This window comes from Anas acuta, chromosome 4 (genome assembly GCF_963932015.1).
Source record: "Anas acuta chromosome 4, bAnaAcu1.1, whole genome shotgun sequence".
NCBI classification, from domain to species: Eukaryota; Metazoa; Chordata; class Aves; order Anseriformes; family Anatidae; genus Anas; species Anas acuta.
In genome coordinates this window covers 1,915,242-1,937,208 of record NC_088982.1, presented here as the reverse complement: position 1 = coordinate 1,937,208, position 21,967 = coordinate 1,915,242, and the positions used below count along the sequence as shown (strand labels likewise).

General features: G+C 60.3%; 2 protein-coding genes across 5 annotated transcripts; both read left to right on the top strand.

The window, feature by feature from the left end:
- The first annotated feature begins 552 nt into the window (after nt 1–552).
- On the top strand, nt 553–3,641 carry EGR4 (early growth response 4). The gene is made up of 2 exons (XM_068679522.1): nt 553–1,515; nt 1,812–3,641. The coding sequence occupies exons 1-2, from the start codon at nt 1,377–1,379 to the stop codon at nt 3,143–3,145; spliced, it is 1,473 nt and encodes a 490-aa protein (XP_068535623.1). The 5' UTR covers nt 553–1,376; the 3' UTR covers nt 3,146–3,641.
- A 1,812-nt stretch (nt 3,642–5,453) lies between these two features.
- FBXO41 (F-box protein 41) lies at nt 5,454–18,948 on the top strand. Of its 4 annotated transcripts, none has more exons than XM_068679515.1 (13): nt 5,454–6,019; nt 8,341–9,269; nt 10,985–11,195; nt 11,524–11,603; nt 11,702–12,012; nt 12,182–12,423; nt 12,638–12,753; nt 12,981–13,133; nt 14,162–14,257; nt 14,916–15,034; nt 15,255–15,413; nt 15,716–15,831; nt 16,415–16,591. In XM_068679515.1, exons 2-13 carry the CDS (start codon nt 8,548–8,550, stop codon nt 16,574–16,576), a joined length of 2,487 nt encoding a protein of 828 aa, XP_068535616.1. In that variant the 5' UTR covers nt 5,454–6,019; nt 8,341–8,547; the 3' UTR covers nt 16,577–16,591. The 4 variants fall into 4 exon arrangements, with proteins under 4 accessions (XP_068535616.1, XP_068535615.1, XP_068535618.1 ...); XM_068679514.1 differs by having other exon boundaries at nt 5,455–6,019; nt 10,985–11,213; XM_068679517.1 differs by lacking the exon at nt 16,415–16,591 and adding an exon at nt 16,797–18,948 and having other exon boundaries at nt 5,456–6,019.
- Nucleotides 18,949–21,967: the final 3,019 nt, after the last annotated feature.

Sequence of the window (21,967 nt, the reverse complement as noted above, 5' to 3'; positions counted from 1 at the left end):
AGAGCCGGATCCTGAGCATCCCCCCCTGGCCTTGGGGATGGTGACCTGAGCCCGGAGGGAGGCGAGGGATGTGTGGATGTGTGTGTGTGTGTTTTTGCACATGTGTGTGTGATTTTGCACATGTGTGTGTGATTTTGCACATGTGTGTGCGCACGGGTGTGGTGGTGAGAAAGGTGCAGGGGGGGTGCGGGTGGGATATGGGGGGGGATGTGCACGCACACGGGGAGAGTCCGGGCATAAATCATAAATGCAGACACACAAACAGGCACGCACAAATAAAATGCGGGCGCGGACAGGCGCGCACAGCCGAAATTTGGGCGCGCACCGATGCGCGACCCCCATGCCGTGCGCCCCCCACCCCCCCAAAGAAAGCCCCGGGTGGCACCTGCAGCGATTTGGTAAAAATATCGCGATTATTAGGAAAAAAAAATAAATAAATGGAGAGAAGGAGGAAGGAAAAAAGGGGAAAAAAATGAAAAAAAAAAAAAAGATAAAAAAATAATCTGGAGAAAAGGCGGAGGGAGGGGTGGGGGGGGGGGAGGGAGGGGGCAGCAGCGTCACGGGAGAGATTTCCTTATTGGGGCTCCCTAGCCTACATCCTGAGTCCATATTTGGGCATTTACGTCACGGCAGCCTCGCTGGGGACTCCAGAAATGGCTGCGGCGGAAGGGTCGGAGCGGCCCCGCGGCAGCTATAAAGGGGGCGGCGGGGAGGGCGAGCCGGGAGTCCGCACGGGCTGCGCTGCTCCCACCGCCCCTGCCGCCCCAAGACCCCCGGGCACGGCTGCCCCAGCCCGAAGCCCCCCCCGAACACACCGCCCCTGGCACCCCGGGTACCCCCCGAGGCACCCCGAGCATCCCCCGGATCCCCCCGAGCATCCCCTGGATCCCCCCGAGCATCCTCTGGATCGCCCGAGCATCCTTGGCAAAAATCCGGGTACCCCACAGCATCCCCTGGATCCCCTCAAGCATCCCTTGGATACCCCCGAGCATCCTCTGGATCACCCCAAGCATCCCCTGGATCCCCCCGAGCATCCCCTGGATACCCCCAGGCATCCCCTGGACCCCCCCGCTCACCCCTCGCACCACTCCGGGTACCCCTCAGCATCCCCCGGATCACCAAAATCATCCCCCGGATCGTCCTGAGCATCCTCTGCATCACTCCGGGTACCCTGCATCATCCCCCGGATCACCCCGCAGCATCCTCCGGATCATCCTGAGCATCCCCTGGATCACCCCGAGCATCCCTTGGATCGCCCCGAGCATCTTCGGGACCACCCCGAGCATCCCCCGCAGCATCCTCGGGTTCGGCCCAAGCTTCCCCCCCTCCCCGAGCATCCCCCGGCTGCTTTTTCTCCGACCGTGCCTCCCAGGGAGATGCTCAACGTGATGGATTTCTCCTGCCCGGACCCGCTGTACTCCAAATATGAGGAGAGCTGCGAGATGAAAGCCGGGGAGCTGCAGGGTTTGGGGCAGCCCGAGCAGCAACTTCTGGCGGAGGCCGAATTCCTCGGAGGTAAGGGCAAGGGGGGGGGAGCCGGGCAGGGATGTGGGACCCCCTCTGGGGGTGATATCTCCAGCCAGGAGCCGGGCATCGTCCCCTCTTCTGCCCCCCAAATCCCTGGCTGGGGGTCCAGCAGTGCCCAAGGGGGGGGTTTGATGGGGGTCCTGCCGTGCAGGGGGGGGGTACAGGGATGGGGACCCCGCGGTGACGCAGCTCCAGCACCCCGCTGTCCCCCCGCATCTCCCCCCTGCCCATCCCAGCCTCCTGCCATCCCTCTAACAACCGTCCCCTCCTCTGCGTCCCCCCAGGTGAGCTGCTGGGCGCCCCGGTGAGCGGAGGGGCTGCGGATTATCCCCCCCCGGGCAGCCAGCCCTCCCCCTCGCTCAGCTACACCGGCAGCTTCTTCATCAAGGCGGTGCCGGAGCACCCCCAGGACCAGGAATCCCTCTTCAACCTGATGTCGGGGATCCTGGGCATCTCCCCCTTCGCCCCCTCCGAGGGTCACCAAAGGCACCCGGACGCTCTCTACCCCTGCCCCGAGGTGTCCCCGAACCAGCTGGAGCTCTACGCCGGCTGCCAGCCCGATATCAGCGGCCCCGTGCCGGCCCCATTCGGCGAGCAGGGCTACGGCACCTTCCCCGCCACCGAGGCCACGCACCCCCTGCAGCCCCAGCCCTCTTTGGGGAGCCCCTCGCAGTGCTTCTTCGAGCCCAAGCTCCTGGACACCAAGCAGGACATCAAGCTGCCCCCTGGCTCGCCGTCCCTGGAGAAGTTCAAAGCCTCCTGCGCCCAGTGGGAACCCATGGCCCAACCCCAAACCTACTTGCCCGCTGGCTACCATTCCCCCGAGACCTTCCCGGCTGGGGAGAGCGGCCAGGCCATGTTCCACCCGCTGGGCTCCAAGATGGAAAACGTGCTGGCCGTCAGCTGCCAGTCGGAGCTCAGCAGCCTCGCCGAGGACCCCGGCTGCTTCCCCGGAGCCGCTTTGGGATTCGGCTGCGAGCCCGAAAACTTCCCAGCCCGCGGCGGCGACTTCGGCGACCCCAAGCTCCACAACCTCGCCCCCCAGCTCCTGCCGGATTTCGACTCCTCCTTGGCTCAGCCCGAAGTGCTGCCGGCTCTGCTGAGCTCCGGCGAGCTCCTCCACCCCCACCCCTCGCCCTCCGTCCCTCCCGCGGACTTTTTGGGCCACCCGGCCCCGGCCTCCATCCCCTCGCTGCTGCCCGCCGCCCCGCCGGCCTTAGCCGAGCCCAAAAAGAAGCCTCGGCGCACCAAGTGCTCTTCCAAATGCTTCTGCCCCAAACCCCACGAGAAAGCCTTCGCTTGCCCGGTGGAGAACTGCGTGCGGAGCTTCGCCCGCTCCGACGAGCTCAACCGGCACCTGCGCATCCACACGGGCCACAAACCTTTCCAGTGCCGCATCTGCCTGAGGAATTTCAGCCGCAGCGACCACCTCACCACCCACATCCGCACCCACACGGGCGAGAAGCCCTTCTCCTGCGACACCTGCGGCCGCCGCTTCGCCCGCAGCGACGAGAAGAAGCGGCACAGCAAAGTCCACCTGAAGCAGAAAGCGAGGACGGAGGAGAAGCTCAAAGGCTTGGGTTTCTTCTCAGTGGGGCTCTCCTTCGGGACGCTGTGAAGCCCCCGCGTTGAGCGCTGCGAGGCGGCGTTTTCCCAAAATGGGGACCCCCCCCCTGAGCATCCGGGGGAAGAGCTGGGCTGGGAACACCTTGGGGTGGCCCCCGGAGAGGACGGCGAGCCCGTGCCCGGCTGTGCCAGGAGGAGAGCGGCGCAAGGAGAGGGCCGAGGAGGTGCTGGGCCACGCTCTGCACCCGTGCCAAAAGGTGTACAGAAAGGAATCGCCACTCAGACGTCCTAAACCCACGGACAGCCCGGTTATGGGGTGCTTTTGCAGCACCCGGGCCGTGATTTACTCCTGGCGTGGAGTAAATGGTGTAAACGAGCACCTCTCCCCCCTCCCGGGGACGGGACGCGGCCACCGCCTGCCAGTCGCGGCAGGGGTCCCTTTGGAAAGGTTGATGTGGTTGTTATGACGAATTTTTTCCTCTTTGTGAGCAGGGGATATTAGAGAAGCGTGTCTATTTTTTCTAATTAAAGGTTTGTTCTGAACCTGAGGCCTCGCCGAGCTCGCTCTCTGCCTGCCGAAACCGCGCGGCGCCCAGCGGCAGCGGGAATTTCTGCTGTGTTTTCACCTTTAGCTGCCAAAAGGTGCCCAAATAATTAGCAGGGAGGGAAAATCCATCAGCGGGGGAGCTGGTGGGCTTCATCCCTTACCCCAAGGCGGGCAGCTCGTCCCGGGAGAAGGGTCCTGTCCCCAAATGGAACGGGAAAAAGGCCCCCGAAAAGAGGACAGTGGCTCTGGGCTCGTTTTGCAAGGAGTGCCGGGGCCACGGATGCTGGGCGGCCCTGGGCAGCGGCCAAATCCTGCTCCTGGAGGGATTTGTCCTACTTGGAGCCCCGCAGCCAGCTCAGCCTCAGGTCCCCATCCTGCCAGGTCCCCGTGGCTGGGGTGGGATGAAGGGAAGGAGGCACGGACATCGTGGGGGTGTCGGTGGAAATGTCCCCTTGGCCCCAGAGAGGCTTGGGCAAAGGGGGAAGAAAGAAATCCCAGAAGAAACTGGGAAAAATGCAGCCCAGCAAAAAAAACTCTTTGGAGCTCAGGGCTTGAGGTTGTTTTTCTGCCCTCTCCCAGGCCAGAAAAGCAGGGATCTGTCCCCAAAACACCCTGGGGAGGAGAACGTGCAGCCCTACACCACGGGGGGGAGATGGGGAGGGATGGGGATGGGGGCCCCCGGGGCTGCCTCCGGGGCTGGGATGGGGCCAGTCCTGCTGGAAGGGGTCAGAGGGAAACCTGGAGGAGGGGGAGTTCCTAAATACCCCCCCGGACCTGGCCCTGAGAGTGTTTTCGCCATAGGATCAGAGCTCTGATGGCACCAACAGCGGTGCCACACCAGGGGGACACACACACCACGTCCCCCCAGCTGCCAGTTTTGCTTTAACAACGCTCGGCACCCCCAATCTCCCCCAAATTCACACCAAAACCTGCGGGGAGGAATCCCACCCTTCTCCTCTGCTGCCATCGAACCTGCGAGCCCCGTGGGATGCGGAGGGCCCTGGGCACCAGGAAAAAAAAATGCATTTTTCTTGGGGAATAAAATAACAAGAACCTTCCACACCGTGCAAGACACACGAGGCCTTGATTAACCCCAAAGTCCATCTGTTGTTGATGCTGGCCCCAAAAGCTCTGCGAGGGCAGAGCTCCAGCCGGGGCACCCCAAACCCCAGGGCTGCCCGGGGATGGGGACGGCCACTTGTCCCCCCCAGCTGGCAGCACCCTGGTCCCACGCTGCCATCTCCACCTGCATCCAAAGCCACGTCCCCACCAGAGAGGATGAAATATTTTGGTGCTGGGTGGCTCCAGCACCAGGAACCACGCGGGGGTGCTTGGGGACGGGATCGGGACCCCACTGGGGGCCAAGATGAGATATTTGGGGACAGGACCAGGACCAAGCTGAGGTGTTCGGGGACCAGCTGGGGACTGGACCGGGGTGTTTGGGGACTGGGTGAGGATGAAGCCAAGGACCTAGCCAAGGCGCTCAGAGCTGGGGATCATCCCGTGGTGTTTGGGAACCTGGCTCAGCACCACGCTGAGGTTCTCAGATTTCTGGATCAGAACCAAACCAGGGACCAAACCCTGGAGCTCGGGGACCGGACCAGGACCAGGACCGGGTGGGGACGGAGCCGTGCGGGTGCCCACGCCTGGAGGGGATGCTCCGGGGTGATGCCAAGCAGAACCTGCCAGGGGCAAGGGCATGGCTTTGGGGGGCACAGGAGGGGAATGGCAGGCAGGGGGGGCGCAGGATGAGGCCGCATGGCAGCGGCAAGGCCCGGAGGAGCTTCGTGGGGAGACAGGCAGAGGGAGCTGTGCGGGAGGAAAGCGGCAGCGAGGAGCGGTCCGGGCTCAGGCTGCAAAGAAGGAGGAGGAGGAGGAGGAGGAGGAAGAGGAGGAGGAGGCGGCTGCCAGCTCTCGCCCTCCCCTCCTTCCCTCTCCCTCCATCCCTCCCTCCATCCCTCTCCCTCCTTCCATCCTTCGCCATGCGCAGCCCCCCCTGAGCCCCGCAGCGCCCTGGGGGTGCCCAGCATCCCCTCTCCCCACCCCGGCGGGGGCCTTCAGCCTCTACCCACCTCCTCCTCCTCCTCCTCCCTCCGGCCTCCCCCTCCTCCCGCAGCCCTCCCCCTTCCCTTCTGCCCTTCCCCAGGGCTCTCCATGGAGCTGCCGGCCGCAGGGAGCCGGCTGCTGCCCGAGGGGCCGGGAACCCTCAGCTCTCCTCCCACCTCCCCGACCAAGCCCTGAAGCCTCCTCCTTTGTGCACCGGGGCGGGTGGGAGCTCTCGGAGCCCCCCCCCCTTCCCTTCCTCTGCTCCCCCCCGGAGGCTCGGTGGGGACGGGGAAGCGGCGGAGATGCTGCCCTGGCCGCAGGAGCGAGGAGCAGGTAGGAGGGATGCTGATGGCTGGGGGGGGGCTGCCGCCGGTTTTGGGGACAAAGCTGATGCCATGGGGGGGGCAAAAGGGGACCCGCTGTGCCCTGATCCGGGGGGGCCCGGCTGCCCTGCACCCCCCCGTGCTGTCACTGCAGCTCCCAGCTGGGGAAGGATGGGGACCGGCACCCTCCTTCCCCACCGCCCCCCCCTGGAGCCTGCTGATAATTCCGTATTTTATTTAATTTTATTTTATTGCGGTGGGTGGGGGGGAATTTTTATTATTTTTTTTTATTAAAAATAGCCAAACAATGCGAAGAAAGGATCCATGATGGATCGGAGGTAGCAGCCCAGGGATGGGTTTTGCTGCTGCTGCTGCAATCTCCCGGTGGCCACGAGCGCTGCCGGGCTCGGGATGCTGCGGGCTTGTAGGGTGGCATCAAACCCTAAATCCTGGTCCCTATTGAGGGGAAGGAGCCAGGAGAGGTTTTTTCAGAGCTAGGGCTTTACCCAGGACGAGGGGCGAGGCGCTGTGGGCATCGCACCCGCCTGGGTCGCATCCTGCCCTGGCTTAGGGCTGGAAAATCCCAAATCGGGGACCCCAAGAGATGCGGGCAGGGATCCAGGCCTGAAATATCAGCAGCACGATGCCGTGGCCCTACGGCCCTACAACTGAAAAGCGCTTTATCATCCCCCCCCCCGGCACCCGATGGAAACCCAGAGCTCCCGGCCCTGCTTTGTGCTGCCGGCGCTGAGCCAGGAGGGGTGAAGGGGAGAGGATGGATGCGTTTTGTAACTACCCCAAAATACAAACCCGGCCAGCAGACGGCTTCGGGAGGAGCCAGGCAGCCCCGTAAATCCACCCAGCACATCTGTGTTCTTTTTTTATTAGTATTCTCTGCATGGATTTTTTTTTTTCCCTTAGTAATTTTTCCCTAAAAAAAAAAAGGGTTTTGAGGTGTGCGCTGAGCTCCAGGGGTTATTGGTGGCTCTGAGCCCCCTGGGTGGAGGAGGAGGGTTCAGCGGTGATTTAGCCCTCTTGAAGGTCCGTGGTTTTGGGGTGCAAAAGGGCTCAGAGGGGTTTTAGGGTGCAGGGCATTGCCCTCTTGCAGAGGGGTGAGCCAAGGCTGCTCCCACCCATGGGTGCCCTCGGTGCTCTGGGGAGGGGAACAGCCACGGCGTCTCTTTTGGGGCAGAAACATGGTGGTTTTTTTGTTTTTTTGGTGTTTTTTTTTTTCAAGCTGGAATCCCGTGCCCAGCCAGCGGCTGGATGCACGGAGCCAACCTAAAATAATTAAACCAAATTCCTCGAGAGAGGAGGAGGAGATAGCTGGGTGCTCCCGGCCCTGCGCGGGAAACGGCGCGGTTTCCTCTGGCCTGCCCCGTTCCCCGAGGGTTTTGCTTCCCCCGATACCTTGTAGGGTTTGTGAGCAGGGGATAAAGCAGGACCCCATGGAAACACGACGTGGGGACCAGCTTGTCCTCTATTCGAGGGTCCCACAGCCCTGGGGTCAAAAAAACCTCATGGGGAGCAGGATCCTGAGGTGCGTGGAGCCACAAGGTGACCCCACACACCTTCTTCTCAGATAGGGTGGTCGGGTGTAGGGATGGGGTGGCAGGGAGGTGGTGGCATCCCCGTCCCTGGGGTTGTTCAAGGAAGGTTTGGACGTGGTGCTTGGGGACGTGGTGCTTGGGCTGGAGACCCCTGGCACCACAGAGGCCCCTTGCATGGTGTTTGTGCAGGAAAGCGCACGGGACATCCCCCTACAGCAAGCTCAGGGCTGATGGACAGAGATACCCCATGGGTTGTCCACCTGCCCTATGGCTGGGAGCCTCCCTTAGGATTGTGCACCTCCCAAATTGTTGTGGACCACCCCAAGGGTCATGAATCTTCCCAACAAGAGTTGTGGATCTTCCCAAGGGTTGTAGGTCTTCCCAAGGGGTGTGGACCTTCCCAAGGGTGGTGGATCTTCCCAAGGGTCATGGATCTTTCCCAAGGTCTTTGGATCTTCCCAAGGGTTGTAGATCCTCCCAAGGGTTGTGGATCTTCCCAAGGGTTGTGGATCTTCCCAACAACAGTTGTGGATCTTCCCAATTGTTGTGGACCTTCCCAGGGGTTGCAGACATTCCCAAGAGCTGTGGACCTTCCCAAGGTTTATGGACCTTCCCGAGGGCTGTGAACCTTCCCAAGGCTTTCAGACCTTTCCCAAGAGGAGGTTGATCACACCCCCAAGGCTTGTGGGTCTTCCCAAAGGTTGTGCCAAGAAGAAGGACCAGAGAAGGACTTTTTGGGGCCTGGCCGTCCCCGTGTCACTAACCCCCCTCTCTCTTCCAGCACCCAGCACCACCTGATGCTGACGCCCCCCCCAGGACTTGCCGGACCCCTTCTCCCACCCCAGGGCTCCCACCCCACCATGTCCCAGTGGAGTTGTGGCCCCACCATCCGGGCTTCCCCGACCCATCCTACGCGCCTCCCATCCGTCTGCCCCGCGCCATGAGCAGGGCCGCACGGTTCCCCTGCGTCGGGGCGCGTAGCTGAGGGATGGCCTCGCTGGACCTTCCCTACCGGTGTCCGCGCTGCGGGGAGCACAAACGTTTCCGCAGCCTCTCCTCGCTGCGGGCTCACCTGGAGTACAACCACACCTATGAGACCCTCTACGTCCTCTCCAAGACCAACAGCATCTGCGATGCCGCCGTCTTCCCCCTGGCCGCCGACGGGGCACTGCTGACGCCGGCCGCCCGGCGGGACTATTTTGAGAGCACCTCCTTCCAAGGCAAGGAGCAGCGCTTCTCCTGCGACCTCGTCCCCGCCGAGGAGCTGGAGCCGGCCCCGTCCTCCTCCCCCTCTCCTCGCTATGTCCACGAGATCGAAATCCCCCTGACCGAGATCTTCACCCGGGGCAAAGCCGTGGCGCCGGCCCCCACGCCGCCGGCCGCGATGGACGCTGCCTACGAGGAAGGGTTGGCCCGGCTGAAAATCCGCGCCTTCGAGAAGCTGGAGGTGGACAAGCGGCTGGAGAAGCTGACGGAGGAGGTGGAGCAGAAGATTGCCTCGCAGGTCGGCCGGCTCCAGGTGGAGCTGGACCGTAAGAGCTCGGAGCTGGAGAAAGCCAAGCAGGAGAGCCTGCGGCTCAGCCGCGAGAAGCAGGAGCTGGAGGACCGGGCGTCTGAGCTGTCCCGCCAGGTGGACGTCAGCGTGGAGATGCTGGCGTCCCTCAAGCAGGACCTGGTGCAGAAGGAGCAGGAGCTCACCCGCAAGCAGCAGTGAGTCCTTTGTTCCTCCTCCTTGCGGTGGGGTGGGGGGACAGCAGCCCCGGGGATGAGCCCAACGCTGTCACCAAACCCTTTTGCGCGAGACCCTTGGCATCATCACTCGTCATGGTTTGCTGGGGTTCACAGAAGCCCCTGTGAAAAGCAGGGGGAAAAAAGGAATTCATAGCAAAAAAAAATAAAAATCTGTGTTGCCATTTTTATGATTCTCCACGCCCCTCCCAGCTTAAATTAATATTTCCAGTCAGGCTTCATCAGCCACAAGGTGTGGAGGTTGCAGGCTAACCTGCACCCAGCCCCTGTGCCTGGTGACACCCAAGAGCCGTGGCCGGTGACGTTTGTTCCCTGCAGCCATGGGCACGGGGAGGCTTTTGGCACCTCGGCTCCGTTGGCTTTGCCAGGGGAGTTTTTCCACTCGGTCCACGGGAATGAGAGAGGCAGGAGATAACCATCAGCATCCCCTTACGCCGCCGGCCGCGTGCCAGCGCCCCATTTGCCTTCCAAATCTCAGGGATCCCTCGCCGGGAGCCTTCCCAAATTATTGCCGGTGAGCTCCCGCTGCAAATGGCAGGATTGGGGGCAATTAGTTGGTAATTAAAGGGCAGTAATAACCGACAGCATGAATGGCATCGCTGTGGGCTGCCTCCTCCTCCCTCTCCTTCCCCTTTGCGCTCCAGGGCATGCGTGCAGCCGGGTGTGCAAGGCTGGGTGTGCACAGGGCAGGAGCACAGAGCTGTGGTTGTGCAGCTGTCAGTGTGAGAGTGGTTTTCTGAGTGTGTATCCGTGTGTGCACCATCATCTGTGCATATTTTTGGGGGGATTTCGGGGAGCGATCGGTGTGCACGCAGCTGGGTGTGTCTGGGTGAGCGTGCTCACGGGTGTGCACGCTGTGTGTGTGTGTGTACCAGGCTGCTTTTTCTTTTTTTTTTTTTTTTTTTTGCGTTTCCATGGTGCTTTGGCACGTAAGAGCGGCTCTGCACGTGGGTGTGATGCTCCTGTGGGTGGGCGTGGGGTGTGAGTGCCTGGGTGTGCAAGCGTGAATTCATGGGACGGGCGCATTTGCAGGGATGTGAGGGCAGCGTGCCCCATGCACGTTTTTATGGGACACGCGTGCTCGTGGGGCTGTGAAGGCTGAGTGTGCCTGTGCGTATCCACACGCATTTTTGGGGAATCGGATGAAGTCAGCAGTGGTGTGAGTGCCTGGGTTCACGCAGGTGTGGGGTGAGAGCAGGTCACCGTGCACGCTGAGTGTCGGGGACAACATCGTGGTGCCTCAGCACAGCAAACCCCTTGCCAGGACGCATCCAGAGGCTCAAGGCTCTGAACTGTTAATTAATACATTAATGAAGGAGCTGAAGGTGATATGGGATATGGAGCTGAGTGGGGTTTAAGTGTTCAGGCTGTCCTTGGGTTCATTCCTTTAAATCTGCTCCTCCGTAATCCTTCAGCATCATCATCCTCCTCCCTCTGCTCTGCCATGCCCGGGGGCCTGACCCCAGTCCTGGCAGCGAGGGTGCCTTCCAGAAAAGGTGCTGGAGACACCGTCCCCACCAAAAATAGGTGGCTGCATCCATCCTGCATCCCCATTGATCCCAAATGTGGAACCATCCGTGCTGGGAGACCCCCCAAAACGAGGCTGATGATGGACCGGGGATGCGCACGAGCATCCCTGCCCAGCTGCCACCTCCCCCTGTCCCCCCTCCGCACAGGGAGGTGCTGCAGATCGACCAGTTCCTGAAGGAGACGGCCGCCCGCGAGGCCAACGCCAAGGTGCGCCTCCAGCACTTCATCGAGGAGCTGCTGGACCGGGCGGACCGTGCCGAGAAGCAGCTCCAGATCATCAGCAGCAGCTGCGGCACCACCCCGAACGGCAGCCTGGGTCGCTGCGGCACGCCGGGCGCCAAGGCCATCGGCCGACCGGTACCGGCACGGGCACAGGCACGGGCACCCCACATATTTGGGAACGAGAGCTCGCGTGGTTTCTCGGGTGGCTGCAAAAGGGTTGAGTGGGGACGTGGGGACACCCTTTTGGGATGTGGGTGACCCTGGCGGGGGGGTTCCCAAAGGGTTTTGGTTGGTGTCCGGGTGCCATGAGGGTGGGTGAGGTGCGGGGATGATGCTGGGGGTGTAATTCTGCATCCCGTGTGGGCATGACCCAAAATATCGGTGGTGATGGGGGATGTCTACCTGTATTCCCACATCCGATGGGTTTCTCCACGTTGGCTCCTCACGTCCCCTCTCCCCACAGAGAGAGCGGCACCCAGGACCAGGGCCAGCCGTGCACGGCCCCTACGCCATCCCCAACCAGCGCTCCTCCTCCAGCACCGGGTGAGTGCGCCCATTTGGGATTTTAATGGGACAGGAGGTGCCCACGGGAAGGAGATTCCTGTGGCAGGACCTGAGGTTGGACACCTCCATCCCCCCAGGGCCTCGAGCAGGGCGAAAGCGGTGTCTCAGAGCTCTGGCTGCTACGACAGCGACAGCGCGGAGCCGTGTCCCACCGACGACACCGCCGACGGGCACCCCTACGCGGCGCGGGACGGCGGCCGGGGCTCGGGGCTGCGGCGCCAAGCCATCCAAAATTGGCACCGCCGGCCCTACCGCAACAGCACCGAGGGCGAGGAGGGGGACGTCTCCGATGTAGGGTCCCGAACCACCGAGTCGGAGGCTGAGGGTTGGGATCCAGAGGTGCCCGGCATCGCCGCGTCCCGGCACCCCGGCAGCTGCAGGCTGACTGGTGAGACTGCGCTGGGGGGCTCGAGGATGGGGAGGGAGCAAAGTGGGGGACGGGGATGCCACCACCGTGGTGCGTGGAGGTTTTGGGTGGCCTCTTTCCTCTCCCCCGTCTCCGAAAGGAGCATCCCTTCCCCATCTTGCTGGTGGCACTGACGGCACGCGTCCCACAGCCAGGTCCGAGGGGGCTATGTGCAAGGGGGGCCGGCTGGAGAGGGGCAGCCCCGGGCACTCCAGCGAGGTGATCAGCCCCGAAATCCTCAAGATGAGGGCAGCGCTCTTCTGCATCTTCACCTACCTGGACACCAAGACCCTGCTGCGGGCGGCCGAGGTGTGCAAGGACTGGAAATTCGTGGCCCGGCACCCGGCCGTGTGGACGCGGGTGCTGCTGGAGAACGCCAGGGTCTCCTCCAAGGTACGGGGACGGGGGTGAGGGCACACACACGCATTCGCTCCTGCACGTGCATTTTCACATCATTCTGGCTATGTTTGTGCATGAAAAAAAGGATTTTGTGTGTGTGCGTGTGTGCGGTGGGGTGTGCACAGACCTGCCCCGGATAGCCAAGGCTGGGTGGCACGGGACATCACTCAAAGTCCCCCCGCCAGTGACAGCCACCCCTGTCCCCCAGTTCCTGGCCATGTTGTCCCAGTGGTGCACCCAGATGCACTCCCTCACCCTCCAAAACCTCAAGCCACGCCAGCGGGGGAAGAAGGAGAGCAAGGAGGACTACATGAAGAGCACGCGGTGAGTTCCCCGTGGCACCGGGCACCCCCCCAGCACCCTCCCAGGGATGGTGATGCTCCACGAGCACCGATGACCCGTTTCCACTCATGGACTTTCATCACTCCCTGGCTCCTGCCGTGGGTTTTGGGACCCAGCATCCAACCCCAAGGGGATCTAACCCACCGGGGGTGGTTGCAGGGAGCGTGAGCAGGGTTCCCCGTGCCTGATCCTGCCTCCGTTCCCCGCAGGGGCTGCCTGGAAGCGGGGCTGGAGTCCCTGCTGAAGGCCACGGGCAGCAACCTGCTCATCCTCCGCATCTCGCACTGCCCCAACGTGCTGACCGACCGCTCGCTCTGGCTGGCCAGCTGCTACTGCCGAGCCCTGCAGGCCGTCACCTACAGGTAAGGGCAGCTCATGGGGAACATCTTTGGGATGTGCTGGGACCCCTCTGATACCCGTCAGCATCCCCTGCGTCCCCAAGGAGCAATTCAAGCTCTTCTTGCAAGCTTCATCCTTTTCTGGCATGTTCCCAAGTTGACGTTTCCCTTGCTGGCCCGTTTCCAGCTGGAAGTGTGTCTGGGGTTTTGGTGCAGGGATGCTGCTTGATGTTAGAGAAGGGCAAAAGAGGAGAAGGGCACCAAAACAGGGTCCCGGTGGGGTTTGCCTGCCTGTCACTGCCAGCTGAGGGCTCCCAGTCGGGAGCAGAGCCCTCAGGGTCCCCCCATCCTGGATACAAGGACTGGTGTGCTAGGGAATCACCAAAACCCACCGTGAATACCCAAGGGCAAGGACACGAAGCCCAGGACCATGCCCAGGTCTTGGAGGAGCTCAGGGGCTGCTCCTGCACCTTGGCCACCTCCCAAGGAGACTCTGCGTCCTGTGGAGTCAGGATTTAGTTTTCTTATCCACTTAGGGAGGATCTTTTTGCTCCACTGCACCTTCCAAGCAACCATTCAGGCTCAGCACCCCACATCACCTTCAGGCACCGGGTCTCCTCATCCCACGTAGGATGGAGAGATTTTTGGGTTGCGCAAGTGTGCCCAGGGCACCCCACAAGTTGTACCAAGTTCTTGGCTGCTGTGGGGACCCCACACTGCGAGGACTCGGCCACCAGCCCTTCGAGGGCGCATCGCCAACCTGTGACTCTGACTCATGCCCAATTAACCCAGCGCACGCCCAGGGGGCTCTCAGCAGACACCTTCCTTGCAGATGTGTGAAACGGTCACGATAACACCCCCTCACTTATTTTTAGGCTCGCCTGAAGTTTTGAAGTAGGTCATTTGGAGTTAGGGAGCCTCAGCCCTCAGCAGGGATCAGTGCAGGGACGTGGCTGGAGAGCTCAGCACGAGCTGGTGGCCTCAACTGACTTCAGCCTTCAACCTCGCCTTCCACCACCAGCCTCACCTCCATGTCCCCTGTGTCATTCCAGGAGCTCTACGGACCCCGTGGGTCATGAAGTCATCTGGGCCCTCGGAGCAGGCTGCAGGGACATCATCTCCCTCCAGGTCGCACCTCTGCACCCCTGGTAAGGGTCCTGCTGAGGCTGGAAGGAGCCAGGCTGAGCACGGGGGCTGGAAAGAAGTCGGGTCTCAGGTCCACATTTTCTTGTGGGATCCCTGGGAGTTGGATCTTGTGGGACCAAGAGCTCAGCCCCATCCCTGGCTGCAAAAAAAAAGGGAGATGCTGGGTGTGGGAACCTCTCTGCCAACCAGGAGTTCCTCTGGGGAGACTGCCAGACCCCAAATGGGGTCTGTGATAGCTCTGGTGGTGACACTGAACATGACTTATGGCACTGAACATGACATTTATCCCTGATGACTTATTTTCTTCCCTGGGGAACACCTCAAGTGGCATGTAGGCTTCTCCACCTGCTGCTAGTTCGATCGCTGCAGCCAACAGAGCTCGGACCTCCAGAGGTGAAGGATCTGGTGCAGAGGGACTCCGCTGAGTGCATGTTCCTGCTCTGCCCTGGTTGTAGGAACTCCTGGCTCCTGAACTGTCCTGGTTGTAGGATCTCCTGGTTCCTGCTCAGCCCAGGGTAGCTGCTCCGATGGAGACATCTGCCCTGGGGCCACCTCCTGCCAGCGTGGCCACACCACCCGCAGGGACGCTCGTGGTGGGAGGTGAGCTTTTCTGCCAGCCCTCCCCAGCTCTTCTTTCTTTCTTCTTCTTCTTCTCCCCAGCCAGCAGCCAACGCGTTTCAGCAACCGCTGCCTTCAGATGATCGGCCGGTGCTGGCCGCACCTGCGGGCACTGGGCATCGGAGGGGCAGGCTGTGGTGTCCAGGGACTGGCCTCCTTAGGTAGGTGCTTCTCCTCCCAGGGGACAAGGAGAAGGACCATGGCCAAAGTCATGGTGTACCCTTGGGCGATCTCAGGGCATGAATCCACCCCACGGACCCCCGAGGACCACGGGTGGATGCTGCTCCTCCTTGCCCCAACCCTTCCTCCCACCATCCCGGTGGCGTTGGATGTCCCCATCCCTTCCTGGGGCTCCTGACCGTGGGCTTTTTGTCCTTTTAGCCCGAAATTGCATGAGGCTGCAGGTCCTGGAGCTGGACCACGTGGCGGAGATCAACCAGGAGGTGGCAGCTGAGATGTGTCGCGAGGGGCTGAAGGGGTTGGAGATGCTGGTGCTGACCTCCACGCCGGTCACCCCAAAAGCCCTGCTGCACTTCAACAGTGAGTAGTCACTGGGGCGTAACATCATCTGCTGACCAAAATGCCACCACAAATCCATAAAGCAGACCATTCCACCCAGTCCCACCAGTAGGAACATGCCACTGACACCACAAGGTGCTGGGACCTCTTGTAGACCACCATCCTCCCTGTGGAAGGCTTGGTCACCAAGAGTGGGGCTCCTCCATCATCAGGATGAGGTTTCCCCAAATATTGAAGCCGTGAGGGGCGCAGGATGGGTTGTAGGGTCAATCCCAGCCATAGGGAAGCTGTTCCCACTAGTTATGGGGTGTCTCTGCCCCCAGGTGTGTGCCGGAACCTGAAGTCCATCGTGGTGCAGGTGGGCATCGTGGACTACTTCAAGGAGCCCCACAGCCCTGAGGCCAAAAAGATGTTTGAAGAAATGGTGAACAAGCTCCAGGTAAGGGGTGATGGTCCCGGGTCACCCAGTGGAGAACATTTTGGCTCTCTGGGGGACATCCTGAAGACTTGTTCTGGTTTGGACCCAAGTCCCAAAGGCTAAAACAAGATCTTGTATGCTGCAGTTCCTTCCCACTGCCTTAATCCTTCTGCTGCTCTGAGGTTTGTCCCTCGAGGACAGGGAAGGGCTGTTAATTCCCCCCCAGCACAACTTGAATTCCTATCTCTGTAAAATCACTTAAAATCCACCCATAAAAGGAGAAATAGGGGTAATTTCAGTTACACGGTGCTGCAGAACTTGGTTTGTGATGCTCGGCAGGGTCTGGGCCATCCTGGGTCTGGGCAGGGTCTCCAAAGCAGACGTCTCCACCCATGCTCAAGGGAAAAGAAAAAAAAAAAAAGAGGAAAAAGAGAGTTTCTTCCACTTCTCTTCGTCCTCTGGTTGCCTTCATCCTGCAGAGGGCTGGGCACAAGGTGAAACGCCTGTGGGATGCAGGGCAGGAGGTGGGGATGGAGGCCCACCAGCACACCCAGATGAGGCCACACGTCTCTTATGGCTCCTGCACTGCTTATCCCTGGCACAGGAGCACCAGGGGGCAGAGACCCAGACCCACATCCACCCCTGGGCTCGGGGACACCTGCAGAGGAGTTTTGGAGACCCCCTCCTTGCCCACCACCACGCAAATGGCTCCGTGTTGATGTCGCCTGCCCCTAAGTATCGCTGCCCCCTGGAAAAGGTGCCTTAAACCAAGCAGAACCCAACCCCAGAGCTGGCTTCAGGGGCATTGAGGCAGTCCCACAAGGGACCCAAATCCCCACGGGGTGCGGGTGGTGGGGTGGCACCAGGGCAGACCCCTTCCCATGGGTAGGACACGAGATCTTCTCCCCTTTTTCCCTCACCGGCCCTTTAGGGGCGGCGAGGCCTACCACATCCCACCCCAACCCCGCTCCCTGCTCCTCCTCCAGGCCCTGAGGAAAAGACCCGGCTTCTCCAAGATCTTACACATCAAGGTGGAAGGAGGCTGCTAGACCTTCAGGGACCCACCAAGCACATTCCCACACCCTCCTGGCGGAGCCTGAGGCCCCGCACAACCGAACCCAAGCCCGCCGCGCTCCTGGAGCCCGGAGACGCCGGCCACATGCACAAAAAATAATAATAATAATAAAACCCAAAACTCTCCAGGCCTTAGTGAGCAGCCTGTGCTCGCCCCGGGGCCGGCTCCACGGCCGTGTGGCGGGCCAGAAGGTGCTACTTAGGGGAATTTTTCAGCTGCCCAAAGGGGCAGGCCCGTGCTGTTTCCCCGGAGGGAAGACGGCTTCGAACCCCGCGGCTGCTCATCGCCAAGGATCCTTGTTTGGGGAATGTCTTTTTCTTTCAAACTCTTTTTTTTTTTTTTTTGGAGGGGGGGGTTATTTATTTTGGTTTTGGTTTTATTTCGGCCGTTTGTTGGTGTGGGAGCTGAGGATGGCTCAAGACACCACCCCCGTAGGCCCTTCACAGAGCGCCGGGCCCTGTGGGTCACCCCCAGACCGTCCCGTCCCCTCCGTGGGCTGGTGGATGAGGAGGGCTGGGACCGTCCTCTGCTCGCTTTCATCGCATTTCTGTGACAGAAAACCCAAAGTTGGGTCAACGCTGCCCAGAAACCAGCAGCCACGACAGCACAAGCACAGCACAGCTGCGTCTGGAGGACACCAGGAGAAGGCTGCTCGTCCGGAGGCCTCCAGCCTCGTCCCCCCTGCACCCAGCCCTCCCCGCCAAGGCAATAAACCAACCCCGATGTCCTCGCCCACCAGGATACATGGGTCGTACTCCCATCCCCACCAGCGCTGACCACCCACCCGAGCTCCTTCTGGAGCCAGTTGTCCTGTGTGGAGAGAGGGACTGGCACGGGACACCCAAATCTGTCCTCTCCTCGCCGTCCCCAGCAGCCTGAAGGAGAAACCCAGGCCAAATCAACCCCAAATCCAAAGCAGCTGGAGGAAGCACCAACACAGCTGCCCTGGTAGAGCCCCCATCTCCGTCCACCGCTTCTTTTCTAGCTCTGCTTTTGTTCTTCTGGCTCTCTCCTTCCTGCAATGGCATCAGCCCCCAAACCGCCTTCTTTTTTCCAAAGGAGAAGGTTCTTGAAAGGCTTCCAGCGGGGTCAGGCATCTCCATCCTCAGCCCTATGAGAAGACCCCAGGGGACCCCCGTCACAGCACTGCCCGCAGCAGGGACCCGGTGCCCTTATCCACGGCCCCAACCAGGTGTGCTTGGACCCCACGCCTTATGCCGAGAGGAGCCAACTGGGAAGAGCAGATTTGGGAAGGATTTGTCTTCTTCTGGGCCACCGTTGAAGGTTTTGGTGCCTGTTGGCCAATGGGGCCACCCATGGTGCATGCGGGGCTGAGAGAATCCAGCTCTTCCCAAGCATCTCCCCTTCCTCCAGCCCTACCAAGGTGCTGGGCTGCCACCAAGCATCCCCTTGGGATGGAGGACACCACAGGCCCATCCCAGTACCACCTTCCCTACCCACACCACTGACCTCAGCCTGGAGCTCCGACCACACTGGAAACCCACGGGGACCCCAATGGGAAGCACCCAAATCGCCGAGGCCGACGGCGGGGCAGAGGCAGCTCCTGGCTCTCCAACCCCAGAAGACCATTTCGTCCCCTCCTCATCCCATCTCCGCTCTCTCCTCCGAAGCAGGGTAGGGTCGCGTGCCTATTTTTTTGGCCGTAACCCCCGACATGAAGCACCTCTGCCCCCCCCAGTGACCCTCTGACTCCCCGTGCGCACTGAGCACGGGATCCCCAAAAATTGCCTGCGAGAAACCACATCCTGGGGACAAGCTCCCACCACGGGTTACCTCCACCCCGGAGAGGCTGGGACACGCAGAAACGGGGGCACAAGGAGCGAGGGGTGCCCCCACCAGCAAAAAAAATAAAAAAAAACACCCAGCAAAGCCACAGCCCCCGGCCCCGTGTGCCGCTGTTGTCACCATCCCACGAGCGTGGTGGCCCTGGTGGGGACGTCTCCATGGGAAACGGCGCAGAGACTTGTGAAATTCCCTTCAAAGAAACAAAGTAAGTATTTATTTCTATTAAAAAAAAAAAAAAAAAAGAAGGAAAAAAAAAAGAGATTTTAAAGGAAAATTATATATTCAGCATGTTTATACACTCTATGCTTAAAGACTATCGTGTCGGAGAGTCGTGGCCCGAGGCTGAAGGTGGCTGCCCCGATGTGCTGCTGGTCCCTGCTGGCTCCTGGAGGCTGCGGGGATGGGGTCGGGGAGAGGCTGGGGAGATGTTGAGGACTTGGAGAAACCTTCGGTGCCCGCCCGAGTGGCTGCTGGTGTTGCCGGTGCACATTTTGGCTTGTGGACATGGTGCTGTGGGGCATCGTTGGGTGGTTTGGCTTTGTGTGACGTCCCTGTTCCCCAAATCGGTGCTTCGGTGCGTCACCGAGACCACACCAAACCAGCCGCCTCCCCTCGGGGCACTCCCCAAAAGTCCAATTTCTGGCTTGGCAAAGCCCCTTTTTTTTTTACAAAATCCCGTGAGGACACGAGGCCTTGAGCGGGTTCAAGGCTCTGAAGATGGAACGTGAGTTTTTTTTTTTTCCCTATTTTTCTCAATGCCTGGGCTTGGACACATCCCTTCCTCCTCCTCCTCTTCCTCAGCCAGGGATGAAGGCATCTGCCACGGGGTGACGTGGGCTTGGTGGTAACGAGAGCCCTGCATCTCCCCAGCCCTCCTGGGGGCTCCTAATTGCTGAGTTGTTAATGGCAACGAGCTCATTAACGGCATCTCGGTGATGGTTTCCCTGCTGGCTCCCAGTCCCACGGGCACGGTGCCACCGGGTGCCCCGCAGCCCCCATCGCCCACCCTCTTCCCCCCCCATGGGTGCTCAGTCGTGGAGCTTCAGCCCCAATCCCTCTGGAAACGATGGAGACCAAAAATCCCAAATCCCCCGGGAGCACCCCGAAACCACGCAGCGCTTTTAGGGTGCCGGCAGGGAAGGGACTGCTGTAGCGTGAGCTCAACCCCATAACAGACCCTAGAGAAGCCCCACTGGGGTTCTGCGATGACAATCCCCAGCCCAAGCTAGGGGGCCCCAGGGGCGAGCAGCTTTCTTTTGGGGTTGTGGTGGCTTCCCACAGGACCCGTTTTGGGGGATTTCTTCCTTTTCTAAAGAGCTTGCCCAAAGTTGTCCCATGGCCAACGTTAGCGGCGTTCCCCTTCTCTTGAACCTCGGTGCCAGGCAGGGGCATCAAGAGGAATAACACCAGCAAAAGCCAGCTCGGGGGCCAAACTCACCCCAAATCCACGTTTTTTTCTGCCTCCCTCCCTCGTCCGTTGGGTTTTTTTTCTCCAGGAGAGGAGAAAAGCCCCGTGTTGGCTCCATCCAAGGAGGATTTTGATTTATCCAGCAAGCGGGGCGGATGGCAAGGGAAAAATATCCCAAATGTCACCACGGGGTCATAGCCCCGGCTGCAGCCCCAGGCATGGGCATGGCCAGGTCTTACACAGCCAAAAGGCTCTGAATTAGGTTCAAAAGAACAAAAAACATGCAAAATATGTGAAAAATGTCGATAAAGGATCTTAGGCTCTTCTCAGAGCAGACAACGAGAGGTTTCCCTCGGCTCTAAGAGGAGCCACGACGAAGCCAGCCCCAGTTGGGAGCTGGCGCGTGGCTCCAGGTTCTCGTTTTGGGTTGAAAACCTGCAGGTTCGGGTGGAGCAAAAGCGGTTGGGAATTGGTGCCAAATGACAACATGCTTTAAAAAAATAATAATCAAATAAAAAAGCGGGGAGCAGGGTGATTTCAGCAGCTGGAAATGGTTTGTTGCAACCAAAGCGTGGTGTAGGGTGAGCGGGGCGATGCTCGGCCCTACCAGCGGGAGGAAAAGCTGCTGCAAACCCCTCGGTGCTGCACAGCAGCAAGGAGAGGGGAAAAAAATTAAAAAAGCAGGAAAATCAAACGGGATTTTCTGAGCCAGCCTCAGGACCCAGCCCCAAGGGGGCAGGATCCGGGCTGGGGCCGGGGCCAAGAGGGTGCAATGGTTGGGGGGGCGGGCGGGGTGGCTGTGGGGTCAGCGCACATTTGCTTCGAGATAATCAGCAGACGGACAGACGGACGGGCTCCCCGAGGGACAGACACACGTCCCCCATCACAATCGTTGCCCTACAGCGCTTCTCTTGGTGCCTGCTCCAGCAGAAGCTCGGCCCCGAGGGATGCCCGAGGCGCTCTGTACAGTGACCCCCTCCCCTTCTTCCCAAAAGGTATCGAGTTTGCCTCCTCAGTTATTTTTTTAAACACTCTCGATAAATCTAGCTCTATTTTAGTCTCTCGCAGCGATGTGCCAGTGTCTGGAGAACCAAACGTCCCCTTTTCCCCCCCCGCCCCGTCGCCCCCCGATGCTAAACTGGGTCCCCGAGGCTGGAGGTGCCGGAGGAAAGGGGGGGCGGCTCCGGGGTCCCCCCTGGTTTTAGCACTTTGGTTGGTACTATCACCTGTAGACGCACTTTGATGTTGTTGCTTTGAAACTTTGCCGAGTGTAAACAATGTGTATTTAAAGAATTATAAAAAAGAAAGAAAAAAACCAAGTGTGTAAAGAACTATTTTATGATCCGGTGTTGAATAAATACTGTGGAGGGCGAGGTGGGGTTTTTGCTCACCCCGGGGCTACCCGAAACCCAGGGCAGAGGATGTATCCCCGAGTCCAGCACCAAACCAGTGTGACCAGTTGCTGCTCCAGCCTTACTGGAAGCAGCCCCCGTGCTATCACTTCCCTCTCCTGAAGAAGAAAGCTCAAACCCAAACCCAACTGCCAGGGACAGAGGCTGAAAAGAGCTGAGCTCCTCACGAAGGACACAGCAGCAGTCACACATGGGGCAGCTTGCAGGGATGTTAGAACCCCCCCCAAACCCACACAGTGCCCAGATCCTGTTTTTACCCCTCCCAGCTGGACAGCAGAGGTGTTATCTCTAAAAAGCTTTGATGTTTTAACACCCAGAGTAAGGAATGGCAGGAGGGTTTTTACAGAAAGGCTGCAACTGCCCCCATTTTTGCAGTACAACCACTCACATGCTGCACAGAGCAGGTAACAAATAGGAGGACACAAGGAGAAATGTCCCTGAGCAGAATCGATGGGG

What these genes read in the sequence shown, in the direction of transcription:
- EGR4 (XM_068679522.1), top strand. Translation starts at nt 1,377, where the DNA reads ATGCTCAACGTGATGGATTTCTCCTGCCCGGACCCGCTGTACTCCAAA. An exon ending in GGAGGCCGAATTCCTCGGAG is followed by an intron (nt 1,516 to 1,811) that starts GTAAGGGCAAGG and finishes GCGTCCCCCCAG; the next exon opens with GTGAGCTGCTGGGCGCCCCG.
- FBXO41 (XM_068679514.1), top strand. Translation starts at nt 8,548, where the DNA reads ATGGCCTCGCTGGACCTTCCCTACCGGTGTCCGCGCTGCGGGGAGCAC. An exon ending in CGGCAGCTGCAGGCTGACTG is followed by an intron (nt 12,013 to 12,181) that starts GTGAGACTGCGC and finishes CGCGTCCCACAG; the next exon opens with CCAGGTCCGAGGGGGCTATG. An exon ending in ACGCCAGGGTCTCCTCCAAG is followed by an intron (nt 12,424 to 12,637) that starts GTACGGGGACGG and finishes CCTGTCCCCCAG; the next exon opens with TTCCTGGCCATGTTGTCCCA.